At 44.4% G+C, this 20,420-nt stretch overlaps 1 protein-coding gene across 1 annotated transcript in view; it reads right to left on the bottom strand.

Moving 5' to 3' along the window:
• Positions 1-20,420, bottom strand: part of spag17 (sperm associated antigen 17) — a 224,565-nt gene that overhangs the window by 116,665 nt on the left and 87,480 nt on the right. The window contains exons 25-32 of the mRNA XM_033033446.1: positions 19,833-20,078; positions 18,845-18,956; positions 16,467-16,601; positions 15,588-15,701; positions 8,738-8,943; positions 7,846-7,978; positions 1,521-1,699; positions 254-401 (exon numbers count right to left, since the gene is read on the bottom strand). Coding sequence (XP_032889337.1) covers positions 254-401; positions 1,521-1,699; positions 7,846-7,978; positions 8,738-8,943; positions 15,588-15,701; positions 16,467-16,601; positions 18,845-18,956; positions 19,833-20,078 — 1,273 coding nt within the window. The remainder of the gene's footprint in view (positions 1-253; positions 402-1,520; positions 1,700-7,845; positions 7,979-8,737; positions 8,944-15,587; positions 15,702-16,466; positions 16,602-18,844; positions 18,957-19,832; positions 20,079-20,420) is intronic.

Genomic DNA, 20,420 nt, shown 5'->3' on the forward strand with positions numbered 1-20,420 from the left:
CATCCTCTCCACATCCACTCTATCTGGGCCATTCATTATTCGGTAGGTATCAATGAGATCGCCTCATTCATCTTTCTAATCTCACAAGTAATGAGCTGTTCAATCCTGAGATGTACACAAAATGTTGGAATAACTCAATGGGTCAGCCAGCATCTCTGGAGAGCATGATTAGGTGACGTTTCGGCTCGGAACTCTTCTTCAGGCCTATCCATTTTGCAATTCATTTTCATTACATCTGTTCAGCCCTCGTTACCTTTCTTCGGTACTTCCTCATTGACTTTTGTTGGTTCCTCCTCCTTTGGTTCTGGATTTTCTGGTTCAGGCTGGTCTGCAGGTGGTTGGGGAATGGAAACAGGACCTGAATCTGGACTTCTGCTCACAGTCCCATCAGCAAACAGAATCTGAGGATAACAAGGAAAGAATAACAATAGGATTACATTACCAACAACACAATGCTATTTATTCAAAGTATCCCTTGAGCTCCATTCTTTCTTCCACATGAGAACCCTCAGCAACATCAAATGAAAAAGCAGCAGCAGTTTCTTTAAGCAATTTATGGCACCGGATTCCAGCTTATGTCTTTGCCTCTTTCACTGATTCCATGGAGTTGAAGATACAAGGACATGTTCCTACTTTGAGACCTTTAACTGTACTTGCTTGCTAAAGTACCCAAGTGCTGGAGAAATTCACTGGGCAGGCAGCATCTCTGGAGAACATGGATAGGCAACGTTTTGGGTCTGATTGAAACTGATTGTGGTGGTGGGGAGGGAGAGAAATATATAATAATCAATAATATAATAATTTCATAACTGTGATACAAGGTGACCATACTAGTGCATAACCTATGTCCTTCGGGCAATCAAATACAACGTTCATGGAAGATCAAGTGTTGAAGAGCTTGATAGTTGTTGGGAAGAAGTTTCTTGAACTGCTATAGATGACATGGTGTAAATAATCTGCATCACTGTAATAAAGGGATTTGTAAGGGTTTGACCCAGTGAATTCCACAGGACTGTGAAGATTCCCACAGCGATGTCCTATAGATTCCAATCATAATCATCTTTTGTGCCCTGTATCACTTACCAGTGGTGGCATTTTCTCCAGTCCAACCAACTCCCATTCAACTTTATTCAAAATTATTATACATTATCTGTGAGTTATTGCGTTTCCAGTCCTGCTATGCTACTGCAAGTAAGCACATTGTTCCATTGTTGGTACATATGGCGATTAAACACTCTTGACTCTCGAAGTTGCCCATGTCTATAGTCTGTTGGAGCCACACTTGTCCAAAAGATGCATTGTAGCAATATTCACCTCCTCTCTGGAATCTAACTTTCTTTTGTTCATATTTACATTTTTTTTTGCATTTTCCACAAGGCCATTTTGGTCAACAAATTCAATATATATTCCGCCGAAAACAAAATGTTTGTGTAATTGAGCAGAGGGAAAAGACTGGAAAACAGATTTGTAGCTATTTCCCCATAATTCAGAATGAAGTTAATAAATCAGGAATGCTTTACCTCAGTGGATCCATCCATCATGTACTTCACCACTGTTCCCTGGAGTGTAATGACTCTTGATGCTTCCTGCATTGCAGGCCACTTCCGAGCTGACTCACACGGCTGGAAGCCTTTCGTTTTGATAGGATAGCTCTGACGCAGCAGTATTCTTTCTTCATACTCGTCTTCACTGTTAATACCTTGAAGATGGAACCAAAGTGGAGAATGTGAATATACTTAGGAACATGAAGCAAGAAACAACTATAGCCTGCAACCAAGAAAACTAAAATTAAAACTACTAGTGTCCTTTCCAAAACACCCAAAGTGCTGGAGGAACTCAGCAGGCTGGGCAGCATCTGTGGAGGGAATAAACAGATAATGTTTCGGGTCAGGACTCTTCTTCAGACATTGCACTTTAGGAACTAGAGTAAGTTGCAATGGATCAGTGTGAAGAAGCGTCCCGACTTGATACATCGTCTGTCCATTCCCTCCACAGATGCTGCCTGACCCACTGAGTTTCTCCACCATTCCAGTACCTGCAGTTTCTGCTCTCAAGTTTCTTTCCAACTGTATTCTATTCAGTACAGCAAAATTACATTCAACTACAAATACAGTTCAACTAAATAAAGTTGAGGTCAGTGTAATCATGATCTTTGAAATCTCCTCTTCTAATCAAATTTAAATGTTGATATAGCATCAGTGAAGTTTTTGTTTTGTAGCAATGTTAGTATGGAGCGTCAGAGTTTAATCCTGATAGAAGTCTATACAATTCTGTGAGGCATAAAAAGGGCAGACAGTGAATATCTTTCTCCCAGGACTAGAGGGTGCAGCTTTAAGTTGAGAGGCTCAATGTTTAAAGGAAATGCTTATTTTTTTACACAGAGGGTGGCTAGAATATGCTGCCAGAGTTGGTGCTGGAGGCAGACATAATTGTGGCATTTAAGAGGATGGATATGAGAGAATGGAAGGGTATGGATCACGTGCAGGCAGTGGAGATTAGGTTAACGTGGCATCATGTTCAGCAAAGTCATGATGCCATTCATTCCAAAGAAGAAGAAAGATTCTAAGGGGAGTAGGAGGCAACTGTGGCTGATAAGGGAAGTCAAGGACAGTATAAAAATAAAAGAGAAGAAGTATAACATAGCAAAGATCAGCGGGAAGCCAGAGGATTGTGAAACTTTTAAAGAGCACCAGAAGATAACTAAAAAGGCAATACAGGGAGAAAAGATGAGGTACGAAGATAAGCTAGCTAAGAATATAAAAGAGGATAGTAAATGCTTCTTTAGGTATGTGAAGGGAAAAAAAATGGTTAAGACAAATGTGGGTCCCTTGAAGACAGAAACAGGTGAATTTATTATGGGGAACAAGGAAATGGTAGATGAGTTGAACAGGTACTTTGGATCCGTCCACTAAGGAAGACACAAACAATCTCCCAGATGTATTAGTGGCCAGAGGACCTCGGGTGACGGAGGAAGTAAACAAAATTCACATTAGGCAGGAAATGGTGTTGGGTGGACTGATGGGACTGAAGACTGATAAATCCCTGGGCCCGATGGTCTGCATCCCAGGGTACTTAAGGAAGTGACTCTGGAAATCGTGAATGCATTGGTGATCATTTTCCAATGTTCTATAGATTCAGGATCAGTTCCTGTGGATTGGAGGGTAGCTACTGTTATCCTACTTTTTAAGAAAGGATGGAGAGAGAAAACAGGGAATTATAGACTAGTTAAATTGACATCGGTGATGGGGAAGATACTGTAGTCAATTATAAAAGATGAAATAGCGGCACATTTGGATAGCAGTAACAGGATCGGTCTGAGTATGGATTAACGAAGGGGAAATCATGCTTAATTTTCTAGAATTTTTTGAGGATGTAACTAAGAAAATGGACAAGGGAGAGCCAGTGGATGTAGTGTACATTATACATTAATGATTTAGATGAAGGGATTAAGAGTAACATTAGCAAATTTGCAGATGGCGCAAAGCTGGGTGGCAGTGTGAACTGTGAGGAGGATGCTATGAGGATGCAGGGTGACTTGGACAGGTTGGGTGAGTGGGCAGATGCATGGCAGATGCAGTATAATGTGGATACATGTGAGGTTATCCACTTTGGCAGCAAGACCAGGGAGGCAGATTATTATCTGAATGGTGTCATGTTAGGAAAAAGGGAAGTACAACGTGATCTGGGTGTCCTTGTCACTGAAAGTGAGCATGCAGGTACAGCAGGCAGTGAAGAAAGCTAATGGAATGTTGGCCTTCATAGCAAGAGGAGTTGAGCATAGGTGCAAAGAGGTCCTTGTACAGGGCCCTAGTGAGACAACACCTGGAGTATTGTGTGCAGTTTTGGTCTCCAAAATTGAGGAAGGTCATTCTTGCTATTGAGGGAGTGCAGCGCAGGTTCTCGAGGTTAATTCCCGGAGCGGGACTGTCATATGGCGGGACTGTCATATGTTGAAAGAAAGGAGCGAGTGGGCTTGTATACACTGGAATTTTGAAGGATGAGAGGGATTCTTATTGGAACATAAAAGATTATTAAAAGATTGGACACGCTAGAGGCAGGAAACATGTTGCCGATGTTGGAGGAGTTTAGAACTAGGGGCCACAGTTTAAGAATAAGGGGTAGGCCATTTAGAACGGAGATGAGGAAAAACTCAGAGAGTTGTGAATCTGTGGAATTCTCTGCCTCAGAAGCCAGTGGAGGTCAATTCTCTAGATGCTTTCAAGAGAGAGTTAGATAGAACTCTTAAAGATAGCAGAGTCAAGGGATATGGGGAGAAGGAAGGAATGGGATGCTGATTGTGGATGATCAGCCATGATCACAGTGAATGGCGGTGCTGGCTTGAAGGACCGAATGGCCTACTCCTGCACCTATTGTCTATTGACATTGTGGGTTGAATTATGTGTTTCTGCGCTGCACTATGATCTATGTCAGTGCTGCACAATGACCTACTTACTTACTTTTTATTACAGACTCAAGGTCCATAAAAAAGACAGGACATTACATCAATAAATTACATACAAAGGCACAGTAAATTACTTACAAAAGCCCAATACATGGTTTAAGATCAAGAATGAAAAAAAAATCAGTGTCCTACAACGAGACAACTATACCGATGTCTCCACAGCTGGGATTGGTAGCGTGCAGTGCAAAACCTTACGTTTGATAAAGCCAAGATTATTTCATTTTCAGTCATTAATCCGGCAAATAAATTTATACATAATATTTCTTTAGACAGTTTGTAAAGTATTGGCTCCTGCAGCCACAAACATTTCACTTGCACGACAACATCTATGTCTCTCAAGTAATATTCTGATGGCATCATTATAAGCTACTTTAAGTCTTAAGATAATCTTATCTGCAAAATTCCCCCGTGTCTAACACCATTGCTAACCCCAAATGGGGCTGAGACCCTATTGCCCCATTTTATTTGCATAGTCTGGTGGGCATACCAGTAAGCCAGAATTCTCACAATGTATTTAGGCACTCCTCTTTGACTCAATTTAACAAACAGCTTTCTATGATTAACACGATCAAAGGTTTTGGAAGCATCAATAAAACACATAAGAATTGATGAGTTTTTACCTCTATATTTGTTTACAATTTCCTTTTAGGCATATATACACGTCAGTGTCATGTTTAGCTTTAAAACCAAACTGGTTATCTGTGGAGTTAACAAACTCATTTAGCCTATCATGCAGAATTCTTTCTAGGACTTTTGACAATATGCTGGCTAAAGCTATGGGCATGTAATTATTTAGGCTGCCTACTTTACCAGCTTTGTCCTTAATGACTGGCACTAACAGAACAGACAACATTGAGTCCAGAACCAGGGGTCACAGTCTTAGAATAAAAGTGAGGTCATTTAAGATTGAGGTGAGAAAAAACTTTTTCACCCAGAGAGTTGTGAATTTGTGGAATTCCCTGCCACAGAGGGCAGTGGAGGCCAAATCACTGGAAGGATTTAAGAGAGAGTTAGATAGAGCTCTAGGGGCTAGTGGTATCAAGGGCTATGGGGAGAAGGCAGGTACGGGTTATTGATTGGGGACGATCAACCATGATCACAATGACTCGAAGGGCCGAATGGCCTCCTCCTGCGCCTATTTTCTATGTTTCTATGAGTCTGGTAACAAGCCATGAATCATGAAGCCAGTAAAACGAATAGCAAGGAGAGGACCGATCCTCATTCTGGCATATTTAAGCTGTTCAGCAGAAATATCATCTAAGCCACTTGCTTTGTTGTTGGACAGCTTGTTCATGGCATGATACACCTAATGTGACATAATGACCATTGCGCCATTACTCTCAATATTGTCCACCCTATGCAAATCACCTTGGACACAGTTAAATAAAGTATTATAATGTTGTTGTCATAACTCCATGATATTAGCTGTTCCAGAGATTGCATCTGCAGTGCATGGTAGAGATGTTTTGCAACTGTTAAGAACTCTCACTTCTTTCAAAAATCAGTAGCATTGTTACTTAGCAGCTTCTTAGCCATGGAATCAGCCCTCATAGCTTGCTCATTTTTACAGATGAAGCGAACAGCATACTTGTATCTTGCATTAGTGAGCTTCTTATACTCAAACACAGGCCCCTGTGTGGGCCTACCTGCCATAGCCCATGATATAGTGGCTTTACGGGCTTCAGCATGATATCCAGCTACATACTTATTCCAGCCAGGCCTGAAGTAATGTGTCTTATTGATATGCTTGCAGTAGGGCTTACTCCCTACATATAAAGTGCTTACTATATCATTATACATGGAGCAGATAGCTCTCATATGCTTCATGTTTAAGAAAGAACTGCAGATGTTGGAAAAATCGAAGGTAGACAAAAATGCTGGAGAAACTCAGCGGGTGAGGCAGCATCTATGGAGCGAAGGAATAGGTTACGTTTCAGGTCGCGACCCAAACCGCCACCTATTCCTTCTCTCCATAGATGCTGCCTCACCCTCTGAGTTTCTACTGCATTCTCCTTTGCTTCGCATCCTTACAATTAACATTACTACACATAATTGCATCTTTAGGTAGATGGATATTGCTTAAGGATTTATCTGTATGAGCATAAGAGGCTGAGATGGCTTCCTTTGTGACACTATTTCTATCTCTGGATACCACAGGTAGGTGTTCAACATTTATTGTCATAGCAACAGGTATATGATCAGTCATTGCCGCCCCATTCAGAATGCTCGTCAACCCAATGAGGCATGTGCATCAGATGTACTAATACAGTGGTCCAGCCATGACGTAGTTTGCCTGGCCGTACTAATATAGGTTCATGTTCATTTATTTTCACAAACACCAATTGGTATAGTGAAATTCATTGGCCAGGTCAGTCATACAATTTTTAAAAAAGCAACACACTCAAAAAACACATTTTAACATAAACATCCATCGCACTGACTCCTCCACATTCCTCACTGTGATGGAAGGCGAAAATAAAGTTCCAAGTCCTTCCCTTGTTCTTCCTTGGTCGGGGGCCTTGAGCCCTCCGTTGACGGGACGGTCTTGAGTCCCGTAGCCAGCGGCGTTTGGGCCCTCCGCGTCGAGGCATTCAGCTCCCGCATCGGGGGGTTGTTAGCTCCCCCGCGCCGGGCGATCAATCCTCGCCTCGGGTCTGGACGAACCTTCTGCGGCGTTGGCGCTCCCGACTAGCCTCTGCCGGGACTGCGAGCACTTGATGGTAAGTCCGCGGTGGGAGCGATCCCAGGCAAGGGATCTGCTCCTATGGTAAGTCCGCACCCCGCGGTGGGGCTCACGACAGTCCGAGGCGGCTTCCAGCTCCAGCGATGGTAGGCCGCAGAGTCCGGAGAATGTGATCCGAAATTTGATCACCTCCGCGGGAAGGTAAGAACCTGAAAAAACAAAGTTTCCCCCGACCCCCCACCTCCCCCCACATAAAACAAACAGAAGAACATTAAAACAAACTTTAAACAAACGCTAAAAATAACAAAAAGGATGAAAAAACGAACAGTCTGCTGGCAGGGCTGCCATCTCCCTCCTCCGGCGCCCCCTATAAGTATAAGTATAAGTATTACTATCTGTAGGTAAAAGCACTTTGCTTGACAATATAAAATTATTATCTTGACAGAACTGAGCCATATGACTGGCAAATAATGAGTTCCTGTCTGAGATTCTTAGATGATATAAATTGTTCAGGAAAAGAATCAAAGAAATGCCACATCCTGTAATGCGAATGACAGAATATCAGCGATGAAACATCCTGGAAAAATATTCTCTTACACTTTCCCTATCAGCTTCACTCATTTCACACAAGGTAAGTCAATTCTTAGAGTCAATTTTGATCAAATGTAGCAAACAGAATTTGAGAAATATTGTGACAGACCTATGGAGAGCCCAGTGAAAAATGTTGCCAGCAGTCCATCTGGGGAACATGCGTTCAAACACAAGAATGCTGGAGCTTCTGGAACATCATCTGGAAAGGCTTCACCTACATTCTCGGGCAGCTCTGTTTCCACCTGCATACAACAGCAAGCAGTTGTAATCAAAGTACTGATTATCCACAATCCCCGCACATTTCACCCCACCCCTGGTCCCCCTCCATCCTTCCCTCTGCCTTTCCATTTCACTCGTCCTCTTCCCTTTTCTGACACCCTTTTGTCTCCTTTTCAGCTCGAGCCCTGGTCCACCCAACTGCCAATTAAAATTCCTCTATCCATCTATCACTCACCAAGCTTTGTCCTGCTCCCACCCCTTTTGCAGTTGTCTCACCCTTAGTGCAATCAGTCTGAAGAAGGGTCCCAACCTGAAACATCGCTGCTCTGTGTCCTCCACAGATGCTGCCTGAACCGCTGAGTTCCTCCAGCACATTGTGTTTCACCCAAGATTCCAGTTTCCTGTTTATGTTCATAGGCCATAAGAGAAATAGGCCATTTGGCCCATCAAGTCTACTCTGCCATTCAATAATGGCTGACCTTTCCTTCTCAACCCCATTCACCTGCTTTCTCCCAGTAACCCGTGATATCTTTACCAATCTAGTATCTGTCAATCCCGTGTATTCACAATCACTGCCTTTCTTATTCTTAAATTGAGAGAACCCTTCCATATTATTTGAATGAACCTCCTTTGAGCTTTTTTTCACACCTTACATTTCCTTATCTATGTATCTCCCTCTCCCCTGACATCAGTCTGATAAAGGGTCTCGACCCGAAAGGTTACCCATTCTTTCTCTCCAGAGATGCTGCCTGACCGGCTGAGCTCATGAACTCAACATGTACCTTTGGCTCCTCCTTTGGTGGTGGTGGAGGTTCCTCCACTGGAACACTCAGAACAGCTTCCTTCTTCTGCTTCCCTTTTCCTGAGGTAGATTTGTTCTTGGTGGGTTTCTCTGTTTTAATCATGGATAATGGAGTGATGGAAGGTGGCGGAGGGGGTTGGACTGACGGGATGTTCAAAATTTCAGCCAGTATTGGATCTTCTTTAACTATAAATAAAATATTTCAGTGAGTGTAACGGGCAAAACTGTTTTCTTTACACAATATCCATGGAATTTTAATTTCCAGACTACAGCACCAAGTGGGCATTTGTGGCAGTGCCCTGGGATGGTTCAGGTCCTATCTGGCAGACAGAACCATGCGTGTAAGCCTTGCTGGCTTTGAATCCTCCTCCACTCCCTTGGTATATGGGGTTCCACAGGGCTCAATTTTAGGGCCCCTGCTCTTCTCCTTATACCTACTTCCTCTGGGCTCAATTTTAAGAAGGCATGGCATCTCCTTTCACTTTTATGCAGATGATAGCCAGTTATATATGCCACTCAGGAAAGAAGAAGACTATTCTCTAAAATCACTTCTGTCTTGTCTTGAGGACATTAAGTCCTGGATGGCCTTAAACTTTCTGGGACTTAATGAAGAGAAGACAGAGGTGATTTTGTTTGGCCCCAATGGCTGCCGTGAACCTCCCTTTGTTGACTTGGGTCCACTGGCATTGTCTGTAAAGCCAACCGTCTTGAACCTGGGTTTTAGGATGGACGGTGATTTTAAACTAGACAAACAAATAGGCGCGGTGGTTAAGTCCAGCTTCTTTCACCTAAGGAAGCTGGCAAAGGTGAAGCCCATTCTCGAGCGGGAGCATTTTGAAACAGTAATCCATGCCTTTATTACATCTAGGTTGGATTACTGTAACGCACTCTACTCTGGAGTCGCACGAGCTTCATTGGCTCGTCTCCAGCTTGTTCAAAATGCTGCCGCTCGCCTTTTGACTGGAACTCGAAAGAGGGAGCACATTACGCCAATTTTGGCCTCCCTACACTGGCTCCCAGTGCACTTTCGAGTTCATTTCAAAATTCTTTTATTTGTTTTTAAATCGTTGAATGGGCTCGCCCCGCCTTACCTCTCTGAGCTGCTCCACCTATATGCCCCTGCCCGGTGCCTCAGGTCAGCTGATCAGCTGCTCCTTGAGGTACCAAGGTCTAACCGGAAGCTCAGAGGGGATAGAGCCTTTTCTGTTGCTGCTCCGGCACTCTGGAACACCTTGCCGCTGCACATCAGACAGGCCCCCTCACTGTCCATCTTCAAATCCTCCCTAAAAACATATTTTTATTCCTTGGCTTTCGACACTGGCTGAGGCATTGCTCCTGTTTTTAGTGCTTTTAATGTCTTTTAATTTTTAGTGTGTTTTTTATAGTCCTTCGTTTTACGGTTTTTAATGGTTTTTAATTGTTTGTAATAGCTTTTTGTTCATGATTTCTCATGTACAGCACTTTGTGGCAACTGTAGTTGTTTAAAGTGCTTTATAAATAAAGTTATTATTATTATTATTATTATTACTTGATTTGTGGAATACATTTGTTTTTAGTTTTAGAGATATGTGTCATATGTCAACTATTTACAAATGAAAGAAAGTGACACCAAAAATAATCCCATCTTTAGTGAAGGCAGGATTTAGTATGTGAATGCTAAAGATACCCTGAGTAGGAGAAGCAAGAACTAGAGGACATAGGTTTAAGGTGGGGGGGGGAAAGATTTAATAGGAACAACAATCTTTTCACACAGGGTTTATGGAACAAGTTGCCAGAGCAGGTAGTTGAAACAGGTGCCATAACAGCATTTAAAAGACACTTGGACAAATCCTAGTCAAACAGTGTGGAAACAGGTCCTTCAGTCCATCTTGGTCACACCGACCAAATGTCTCATCCACACTAGTCACACCTGCCTGCGTTTGGCCACAAAACCTATCCTTGACAAACTTATACCAAAGACAGCCAGTGTTGCAGCTGTACTCTTCCAGCTGTTACTTCCCAGCTTGAGTGTATAGTCAGTGGAGTGAGAACGTGTCCATAGGAAGTGCTGTAGCAATTACATTTTTCTTCCTCTGTCCCTTCCTTTGGGTGCTCCTCATGCTTCTGCTTCCCCGACTCCTCCTCTGCCTAACTCAGTTGCTCCCCCAATCCCTCCTGCCTCCGGCAAAGACTGGAATCCTCTTTATGGCGAAGGTGTCGAGTACATTGCAAACAACGACAGAGTATCCAACCCTCCATAAGGGCGCTGCTGGAGGTTGTAAACTCTGTAATCTTACAGTAGCACATTGGTGCCTCAATAGAAACATAGAAAATAGGTGCAGGAGTAGGCCATTCGGCCCATCGAGCCTGCACCGCCATTCAATATGATCATGGCTGATCATCCAACTCAGTATCCCCAGTAGCCTTCTCTCCATACCCCCTGATCCCTTTAGCCACAAGGGCCACATCTAACTCCTTCTTAAATATAGCCAATGAACTGGCCTCAACTACCTTCTGTGGCAAAGAATTCCATAGATTCATCACTCTCTGTGTGAAAAATGTTTTTCTCATCTCGGTCCTAAAAGACTTCCCCCTTATTCTTAAACTGTGACCCCTTGTTCTGGACTTCCCCAACATCGGGAACAATCTTCCTGTATCTAGCTTGTCCAACCCCTTAAGAATTTTGTAAGTTTCTATAAGATCCTCCCTCAATCTTCTAAATTCTAGCGAGTACAAGCCGAGTCTATCCAGTCTTTCTTCATATGAAAGTCTTGCCATCCCAGGAATCAGTCTGGTGAACCTTCTCTGTACTCCCTCTATGGCAAGAATGTCTTTCCTCAGATTAGGAAACCAAAATACAAATTAGGAGTACACAATACTCCAGGTGTGGTCTCACCTAGGCCCTGTACAACGTGCCAGAGAACCAGGTTCAATTCTGACTTCAGATGCTGTCTGTGTGTGGAGTTTGCACATTCTCCTCTGACCGCGTGGGTTTCCTCCGGTTTCCTCCCACATCCTAAAGACAGGCGAGTTTGTAGGTTAATTGGCCTCTATAAATTTCCCCCTGGTGTGTAGGGAGTGGATGAGGAAGTGGGATAATATAGAACTAATGTGAACGGGTGATTGATGGTCGGTAAGGACTCTGCGGGCCGATGGGCCTGTTTCCATGCTGTATCCCTAAACTAAACTATGATCTCATCTTGAAGGACCCAGCAGTAAAATAACATCATGACATACTTCACTATAATTAAAATCAACTATCAATGAAATTGTGTGAGACCGACTTGTCTCATGGTGACATGGGATGACACTGTGGCGCAGCAGTGTGGCTACTGCCTTACAACGCCAGAGACTGTAGTTCAACAACGGGTGCTGTCTACATATTGTATGTAGGCACCATCCTTCCAAGATGGCGCCTACCTGCGACGCCATTTTGCCTGCAGCACAACAGAAAATCTTCAAACATAGTATTTCTAAGCTCACCTGTATTAAAGAATCTGCAGAAACCAGCGATGTAAGTAGCGAGCTGCTAACGCATTTAATTGCATTAGCGCTACTGCGATCTCCTGGAGGTAGCGACTGTGTGGGCATTCCCGATCGGAGGGGAATCCCCGACCTCGCGGAGGGGCGCAGGTATAGTAAGTACTGTACCTGTAAACACGGGGAAGGCCTTCAATCGAGGCCGTCGGGCAGGATCTCCCAGCAGCAACAGAGCTGGAGGTGCCGACTGTAAGGGAATTCCCGATCGCAGGGGAATCCCCGACCTTGTGGAGACTCGCAAGTACTGTACCTTTAAACACCGAGGAGGGCTTCATGGAGTACGGAAACGTGGTCATCGGGCAGGACTACAAGTAAGACTGAAGCGTAGGGGACTTTGGCCCCCTCTCCATCCTCCTGGCCAATATACAGACCATTGAAAATAAGGCGGAGGACAAGGTCAAGGCTGCTTTATCAAAGGGAGCTGAGGGAATGCTCTGTGTTCTGTTTCACAGAGACATGGCTCACCTCAAGCTCCCCAGACTCAGCAGTCCAGTCTGAAGGGTTCACCATCCACCGTATGGACCATACACTGGCATCTGGGAAAGGGAGAGGAAGGGACATCTGCCTCATGGTCAACTCTGCGTGGTGCTCAGACGTGGCAGTCCTGTCCAACTCCTGCTCTCCACACCTCGAACATCTGGCGGTGAAGTGCCGTCCCTTCTACCTACCGAGGGAATTCACCTCCATCATCCTGACCACGGTCTACATCCCACCCCAAGCAGACGTCTGGCACTGGAGGAGCTGCACGCCGCGGTCAACAAACACCAGACAGCTTACCCCCCAAGCATTTACCACCATTGCCGGAGATTTCAACAAGGCAACCTGAAGAAATCGCTCCTTAACTTCCACCAACATGTCTCCTGCAGCACCAGAGGACCAAACACCCTTGACCACTGCTACACGGTCATCAAAGACGCCTATCGCTCTTTCACTCGCCCTCACTTCGGTAAATCCGACCATACTGCGGTGCTGCTTCTTCCTGCCTACGGGCAGCAATTGAAGAGCGCACCCCCAGAGGTGAGGACTGCACAGAGCTGGTCGGGGGAGGCAGAGGAACAACTCCAGGACTGTTTGGAGTCTGTAGATTGGGGCAATGTTCAAGGACTCGGCAACGGATCTGAATGAATACGCCACAGCGTTACAGACTTCATTAGGAATGTGTGGAGGGCTGCGTCCCAACAAAAACTTCCGATTGTTTCCTAGCCAGAAGCCTTGGATGAACATGAGATCCGCACTCTTCCACAGACCAGATCCCGGGCATTCAGGTCTGGAGATGCAGAGGTCTACAAGAAGTCCAGATACGACCTTGGTAAGGTCATCAAAAAGGCCAAAAGGGACTTCTGCTCCAAGCTGGAGGATGAGACAGATGTTCGGCAACTGTGGCGGGGCTTGAATGCCATCACCTCCTACAAGGCAAAACCAGGAGGCAGCTCCAATGTCAGCGAAGCATCACTCCCTGATGGGCTCAATGCGTTTTACGCACGCTTTGATAGGAAGAACACTGATGTGCCTTCCCGAGCCCCCATTCGCCCTGATGGTATTTCAGTCACGGTCACAGAGGCCGACGTCAGAAAATCCTTCAGAGGGGTGAACCCTCGGAAAGCGCCTGGACCTGATGGCGTACCCGGTCGTGTTTTAAAAATCTGTGCGGACCAACTGGCTGGAGTTTTTACGGACATTTTCAACCTCTCACTTCTGAGGTCTGAGGTTCCCACCTGCTTTAAAAGGGCATCAATAATACCGGTGCCCAAGAAGAGCAAGGTGACGTGCCTCAATGACTATCGACCGGTGGCACTAACGTCTGGGGTGATGAAGTGCTTTGAGAGGTTGATTATGATGCATAGCAACTCCTACCTCGACAAGAACCTCGACCCACTGCAGTTCGCTTACCGCCACAACAGATGCGGTGGATGCGATCTCTCTGGCTCTCCACTCCGCTCTGGACTACATGGACAACAAAAACTTGTATGTCAGGCTGTTATTCATTGACTACAGCTCGGCATTTAATACCATCATCCCCTCCAAGCTGGTTACCAAGCTCTCAGATCTGGGTCTCTGTGTATCCCTCTGCAATTGGATCCTCGACTTCCTCATCCACAGACCACAGTCTGTCCGTATTGGTGGAAACGTGTCATACTCGATAACAATCAGCACAGGAGCACCTCAAGGCTGCGTGCTCAGCCCCCTGCTTTACTCACTCTATACTCATGACTGCGTAGCCGTACATAGTGCGAACTCCATCATCAAGTTCGCCGACGACACCACTGTTGTGGGACGAATCACTGATGGTGATGAGTCAGAGCATAGAAGTGAGATCAATCGATTGACCAAATGGTGCCAGCACAATAACCTGGCTCTCAACACCAGCAAAACCAAGGAACTGATTGTGGCCTTTGGAAGGGGTAGGATAGGGACCCACAATCCCATTTATATCAATGGGACGATGGTGGAAAGGGTCAAAAAGTTCGAATTCCTGGTCGTGCATATTTCCGAAGATCTTTCCTGGTTCCAGCACACTGATGCAATTATAAAGAAGGCACATCAGCACCTCTACTTCTTGAGAAGATTACGGAGAGTCGGTATGTCAAGGAGGACTCTCTCGAATTTCTACAGGTGCACAATGGAGATCATACTGACTGGTTTGGCAACCTGAACGTCCAGGAGCGGAAAAAAATGCAGAAAGTTGTGACCACTGCCCAGTCCATCATCGGCTCTGACTTCCCCACCATTGAGGGGATCTATCGCAGTCGCTGCCTCAAAAGGCTGCCAACATCATCAAGGACACACACCATCCTGGCCCCACACTCATCTCCCCGTTGCCATCGGGAAGAAGGTACAGGAACTTGAAATCTGGAACATCCAGGTCAAGGAACATCCAGGTTCAGGAACAGCTTCCTCCCCACAGCCATCAAACAAGCTCTGAACAATAACAGTCTATTATTACTATCGCACTTTATCTGTTTATTTATCTATGGTATATAGACGCACTGAACTTTTATCTCCTGTATTATGTTTATATACTCTGTTGTGCTGCAGCAAGCACAAATTTCATTGTTCTATCTGAAACACATTGCAATAAAACTCTATTGACTCTTCTCTCTTGTTCCTAGTGTATGTAGGGTAGTGTAAATGTGCAGATTGCAGGTCGGCGCAGACTCGTGGTCCTAAGAGCCTGTTTCCACGCTATATCTCTAAACTAAACTACTTCACATAATACAGTGTTGTAGATATTAAAATATTTTGTGCTTATATAATTAAAGAAAGCAATTGTATTTTGTGTGTTTAGCATTTTATTTGTTTATTTTATTTACCTTTCTTCTGCTTCTTTTCAGGGACATCTTTACTAAGTGTTAAGATTATTCCATCATCCAGGACAGCTGAGAATGACCCAAACTTGCTGAGTGACACGTAGCTCCTTTCTTCCTCTGCATGAATGACACAACTTCATAAACAAAATCTTTTCCCCACAAGCATGTGTATTAATCACACTGCAGAATGTTAGCGCATTTGAACGTTTTGTGATACCTTAGTTGATTGCTTATGGTGCCTTTGAGTGGCAGAGATAGAACAGCACAGAAGTGGTTGGATACTGCAAGGCTCTACCTGAGTGGGTGATGGAAGGAGGCACTGTCACACCATTTAAGATATTTCCGGATGAGCACTTGAAACATCAAGGCACAGAAGGCTAAAGACCAGGTGCTGAGGTTAGTATAGATGAGTAGATGCTTAAAGCATAAAACATAGAACAGCAAAATATGATGGCAAGATAAACTGATCTCATGTGTGTTTTGATGATCCATATCCCTCGTTCTCATGTGCATAAAAGCCTATCATACGCCACTGTTGTATCTGCCTCCACCACTACCCCTGGCTATGTTTTCCAGGCCCCTGCTACTCTCTGGGTAAAAACATATTTGCCCCATACATCTTTTAGATAGACGCATGGATATGCAGGGAATGGGAGGGTTTGGTTCATGCCCAGGCAGAAGAGATCAGTTTAACTTGGCATCATGTTCTGCACAGACACTGTGGGCTAAAAGGCCTGTTCCTGTGTTGTACTGTTCTATGTTCTAAGATATGCCACTGAACAAATTAGATCACAAATCAGTTGTAATTAATCTTGCGACATAATTGAAGTTCCTTTATTTCATTAAACACTTAAGGATGCTCTGAGAAATATTCTTTCTCACCTTCCTTAAAAATGTTTGACTGTGATTTCACTGTTGGCACGACTATGTTTTCCTCCACGTTCTTTATGGGATCTGTGATGTAGGTGAAGAAATTGTGACCATCCTTCATGACACATACCTGAATAATTGTTGAACCTATTGAAAGAGGCAACAAAATACTTTGTTATCATTTTATCACAACCCCTTGTTGTTTAATTACATTGGAATACTTAAATGAAAAATCTCTATCCTTCAAATCATCATTTAAAGTTAACAGGTCATAGGAAAAAAATGTGAAATGATTCTAATGGCTTGATGAATGTTGTGAGTGAAACCAGGCTCTATTGTTTGTGATTATGTGGCTCTAATTGAGTTTGCTGTTCATTCCCCCTACATTTTTGATTCGCTTATGTTCAGAAAGATGAATCAGGCAGACCAAGGTGATTGCAGGAGTTGAGGAATCATAGGGGATAATCCATTCGAATGATTTTCCAATTCCGCTTAAAGACCTTTCTCCTAATTTCAGAGTAAGATGGCAGCACCTTGACCAGAGTGCAGTCAGTGGCACTATTTCTCCGTCACATAGTCCTTATAAGTCATAGGAGCAGAATTAGGCCATTTGGCCCATCTAGTCTACTCTGCCATTCAATCATGGCTGATCTATTTTTTCTCTCAACCCCATTCTCCTGCCCTCTCCCCATAACATTTGTCACCCTTACGAATCAAAAATGTTGCCCTATGTACTCAGAGATTTGGTGCCATGCTCAGTCAAAAAGTATGGCATTCTTTCCTCTGCCGTTCAGTGTTTGTATTCAAATGTTTAGTCATAGGGTGGTGAATCTGTGGAATTCAGAGGGCTGTGGAGGCCAAGTCAGTGGATATTCTTAAAGCGGAGATAGATAGATTCTTAATTTGTACAATTGTCAGAGGTTATGGGGAGAAGGTAGGAGAATGGGATTAAGAGGGAGAGATAGATCAGCCATGATTGAATGGCGGAGTAGACTTGATGGGCTGAATAGCCTGATTCTACTCCTATCTCTTCTGACAATGACCTTATGATCTAGACATTGACCATGATGAATCCATGAAGCTCAAACTGAATATTAAGAAGCAAGGACTGATGGGAAGATGCTGACCAATAAAATCTCCAATTTCACCTGACAATCCTCCTCCCTCTCTCTTCCCTGAGCCCCACCCGCCACCCATATAACCATATAACAATTACAGCACGGAAACAGGCCATCTCGGCCCTACAAGTCCGTGCCGAACAACTTTTTTCCCTTAGTCCCACCTGCCTGCACTCATACCATAACCCTCCATTCCCTTCTCATCCATATGCCTATCCAATTTATTTTTAAATGATACCAACGAACCTGCCTCCACCACTTCCACAGTAAGCTCATTCCACACCGCTACCACTCTCTGAGTAAAGAATTTCCCCCTCATGTTACCCCTAAACTTCTGTCCCTTAATTCTGAAGTCATGTCCTCTTGTTTGAATCATCCCTATTCTCAAAGGGAAAGGCTGATCCACATCAACTCTGTCTATCCCTCTCATCATTTTAAAGACCTCTATCAAGTCCCCCCTTAACCTTCTGCGCTCCAGAGAATAAAGACGTAACCACCCCATCCTGTACACACATTTTTCCCACTATCCCACCCTCCTTTCCACCTTCCCCTCCCCTCCCACCGATCACAAATCAGTGAATAAAAGTTCAAACACTAACATGTGTTTATATCTGCAAAATAAGCTGCTTTGAAGTATACTCTTAATGCAAGTCTTGCTTTTCACAAATGACACATTCCAGCTTCTGAGCAATGTTAATGGTGTACGAGTAGTTAATGGCCTGTCCCACCAGCATGCGATTGCATGCGTCTAGCGCGACCAAACGTGGTCGCTTGAGGCGTATGGCCACGCGGGGCCGGTCCCACTTCCAACCGCGGAGGTGTATGGAGTTGTGCGGGGCTGGTCCCGACATCGTGCGGGGCTCCGAAAATCCTTCACTGTCCGAATATTCCGCGCGCCAACGGCATGTCGGCCCGCAGGTGCATTGAAGGCATACGCAGCATCTTGACGGTGTACACAGCGTCTTCACATCGTACGCAATGTCTTGACGGCGTACGCCTAGAGCGTGGCGTTGCGCGATTACATCACCGCCTGACGCCGTGCGACGTCCAAATTCAGTCGGCCCGCCTCCTGCCCGGCAGATTGGTATGACAAAAATTACGTCACGCGCGAACTTTGCGCGTACTTAACGCGTACTTACCGCGAACTCCGCTTCCGTTTGGTCGTGCTAGACGCATGCAATTGCATGCTGGTGGGACAGGCCCTTAAGAATTCTGATAGGTTCAGTAGTGATCATTCAGTAAAGGATTATTGAGGGATTATCATGTCATTACCATGTAAGAAGTTGGTGGTTTTCACTTGAATGTGTCCCCCATCAACTGGGAAAAGAGACTTGACTTCACCAGCTACTCGAACCACATCATTTCCAAAATTATAGCCTGTAAACTGCAACAAAAAGTACAGATTTACTTTGCATTGCATTGGTTTACTTTAGAGATACAGCATGGAAACAGACCCTTCAGCCCACCCAGTCGGTGCTGACCAGCTATCACCTTGTGCACAAGCATTATACTACACCCTTGGGACAATTTACAATCTTCACCAAAGCCAATTAACGTACAAACCCAGACGTCATTGTAGTGTGGGAGGATACTGGAGCACCTGGAGAAAACCCACGCTGTCACAGGGAGAACGTACAAACTCCGTACAGACAGCACCCGTAGTCAGGATCGAACCTGGGTCACTGGCACTGTACCGCTGCACCTCTGTGCCACCCCAAATTTTGTAGACAACAAAATAATAATTCTGGTGGAGATAAATTTACATGCAACAAAGTGATTAAAAAAAATTATGTGGAACCTTACTAAAACTATGGCCTGAAAATTAAATTTCCATTTTAATTTCTAGCAATAACCTAAGTGGTTGGAGGGGACAAAAATCAGACAATCCCAGGACTGATGTTGCGACTTCACCTTTCAACTTTTGCTAATTATTGCCAATCTTAAAGAACATTGAACAGCACAGTACAGGAACAGGCCCTTCAGCCCACAATGTCTGTGCTGAACACAATGCCAAGATAAACCAATTTCTTCTGCCTGCACCTGATCAAAATCCTTCCAACCCCTGCAAATTCATGCGTTACCTAAAAGACTCTTAAATGCCACCGTATGGCATCTGCCTCCACCACCACCCCAGGCAGCGCGTTCCAGGCACCCACTACTTTCTGTGTAAAATATATGCGCACCGCACATCTCCTTTAAACCTTGCCAATTACTTTCAAGTTTAAATGTCAAAATTCTCAACTATGTTAATATACCAAACCTTGTAGAATTGTTCGACTGGCTCAGCTTCAGGTGCTCTCTCAGGTGCCGCTAAAGTTGGTTGTGATGCTGGTTCGTCAGTGACTTTAGTGTCCAGTTTTGATAATCTTGCTGTTGATTTCATCGATTTGGAGGCCGATAATTGTGCCTTTCCTTCCTTCTTCTTGCTCTCCGGCCTTTCCTTCTTGGTTTTTTTTTCCTTTTTCTGCTCATCCTCTTTTATTTTTTCCTTGTCTTTCTTCCAAGCCTAGGAAACAAGGAAGTTGTAAATCTGTCAGGAACATATAAATTATCTGCATTAAAATGTCCAACCAGCCCTTATAACTATATAACCATATAACAATTACAGCACGGAAACAGGCCATCTCGGCCCTACAAGCCTGTGCCGAACACTTATTTTCCCCTAGTCCCATCTACCTGCACTCAGACCATAACCCTCCATTCCTTTCCCATCCATATATCTATCCAATTTATTTTTAAATGATTAAATCAAACCTGCCTCCACCACTTCCACTGGAAGCTCATTCCACACAGCTACCACTCTCTGAGTAAAGAAGTTCCCCCTCATGTTACCCCTAAACTTCTGTCC

This window comes from Amblyraja radiata, chromosome 14 (assembly GCF_010909765.2).
Source record: "Amblyraja radiata isolate CabotCenter1 chromosome 14, sAmbRad1.1.pri, whole genome shotgun sequence".
NCBI classification, from domain to species: Eukaryota; Metazoa; Chordata; class Chondrichthyes; order Rajiformes; family Rajidae; genus Amblyraja; species Amblyraja radiata.